The following is a 2,176-nucleotide window of genomic DNA, read 5'->3' as shown; positions in this document are numbered from 1 at the left end:
GTACACTATGTGGACATATGCACTCCTGTTTTGATAGCGAAGAAGTGCACTTACTAGGAAAATTCACCGAAAACACAATCATCACATTTTTTGATAGTTGCATGCATACCTGAACTAGTCACGAAAAAAGAGGCGACGACGTTTCGGATTTCCAACGCACTAACACAGCCTGCTAGCAGAACCTCTCTGCAGTTGCCACGTAACTAAAAACACATCCCCACCACGCTACCACCCCGCTCTACCTCTCCCACGTCCTGTCACAGAGAGCAGGGGAGAAAACACAACTGCTTCGCCCCCCCCCAAAACCCCATTGCATCTTCTTCTCCACACTTCCTTTCACTAACCTCTCTCTCTAGAACAAACAGGAGAGAGCAGAGGAGTCATGGCGGATGCACCTCTGCACAAGCAGCGCCGCAGGTACACCAGGGAGCTCCACGACGTCGACCTCCACGGGAACCACAAGCTCCACGTCGTTTGCACAAGCAAGGGTGAAGACATGGACAAGATGCTGTCCACGCTCAGGAGGAAGCTCGGCGGAATGCCCGTCAAACTAGTCGGCGTTGATGTCGAGTACACGTACTACGTGAAGCCACATCGGGCAGCAGTGATCCAGCTATACGTAGAAAAAGAATGCCTTGTCTACCACATCTCTGCAGCTAAAGACAGGTCAAAATAACTATGAATCTGTACTATTTCTTGTCAATATTTATTTTAAATTTTCTTCACTGCAATTGCCAATATTTAAACTTTGGTTCTCATTTTAAAAAAGCGTGGCATATGAATTCGTTGACAGTTTTCATCTGGCTGCATGTATGTCACTCATGTGTTCAATTCATGAATTATATGATCTAGCAATACACGCAGTTTTATTTTGTTTTACCAAATACAAATTATTTGACTGAACAATAGAAAACTGCAACATTACTATACAAAACATGTATGAAATTCAGTTCAAGAATACAAGCATGCACAAAACATGCATTGTTTATGCAATATATTATCAGATTTACTAGTTATGCTAAACAAAGTATTAGCAACTACTCACTGCAACAGATTCAGATATTCATATTGCAGTTTCGTTTCAGAAAAAACAAAAAAACATTGGCAGTTCTAAGAAAATAAACTATGTTAACTCTATACAAACATCTTGCAGGCCAATGGAACTAGACAAATTCCTCATGAATGGTGAGTACACCTTCGTCGGATTTGCCATTGAAGGAGACAAAAGCAAGCTGAAGCTATCTGGTTTGGAGATCAACTCCGACAACTACATTGATATTCAGGTGGAATGGAGAGACCCATACAATAAAAAGAAGTTTGACTCTTTGGCTGATGTTGCCGGCAGGATGATAGACGTTCACTACCATGACATGAAGAAAAAAATTAACCTCAAGGAGGACCATACTCTGTGGGGATTTTGCCCGCTGCCAGAAAAGCTTATCAAGTATGCAGCAATAGATGCATTCGCAACATATGAGTCATGGAGAATCATTTATGATGTCATAATGGGACTGGACAGGGCAAAAAGGGACAAGGAAGCAAAGAAGAAGAAGAACAAGGATGTAATCCAATACAGCAACTAGAAATAATCAGAGCTATGTTTAGTTTCACTTTACTTTAGTCGTTGTGTTGTTCTTTGTTTCATGTATGCAAGCTTTTGATTATGTCCATTGCTTCATATCAAACATTTCTTTTGTAAAAACAATGTCGTTTTAGAATTATCATCAAATTGTCTTTCTGTTGTTTGCTTATGTATCGTCAGTTTGCTTGTGATCAATAGCTTTCACAGAAATTAGTTTGTGTTAGAACAAGTATCCAGACAACTTTGAAAAATTTAATGTGTGATACCAAAACATACTATTCACATACAAAACATTCAAAAACAATGTTAAACAAAAAAAATTAAGAAACCTAACTACAACTCATACGTAAAAAAGAAAGATTAATGTAGTTCACAATGGCAAAAATAAGCAGTACACATGTGTCCACATGCAGTCCACTAATAGTAGTTATAGAAAAAGAAACATTAATATTAATATTTCTAAAAAATATAATCCGCAAACCATTCTAAACAAACGTGAATATAGATCACGGAACAAATATAACGCAGTTCACAAAGTGTATACATGAAGTGCAGTACATGCATAAATGTAGAACGAGAGGAGCTGTGCGGTCT

General features: G+C 38.8%; 1 protein-coding gene across 1 annotated transcript; it reads left to right on the top strand.

The window, feature by feature from the left end:
• The first annotated feature begins 382 nt into the window (after positions 1-382).
• LOC147990755 (3'-5' exonuclease-like) lies at positions 383-1,583 on the top strand. Its single transcript, XM_087538377.1, has 2 exons — positions 383-666; positions 1,154-1,583. Exons 1-2 carry the CDS (start codon positions 383-385, stop codon positions 1,581-1,583), a joined length of 714 nt encoding a protein of 237 aa, XP_087394503.1.
• Positions 1,584-2,176: the final 593 nt, after the last annotated feature.

Source organism: Triticum urartu, chromosome 1A, assembly GCF_056163025.1.
Source record: "Triticum urartu cultivar PI428250 chromosome 1A, HENAU_Tu73, whole genome shotgun sequence".
In the NCBI taxonomy this organism is placed as follows: domain Eukaryota; kingdom Viridiplantae; phylum Streptophyta; class Magnoliopsida; order Poales; family Poaceae; genus Triticum; species Triticum urartu.
Note: the sequence above shows the minus strand (reverse complement) of the source record. Positions and strands in the feature narration are given on the sequence as shown.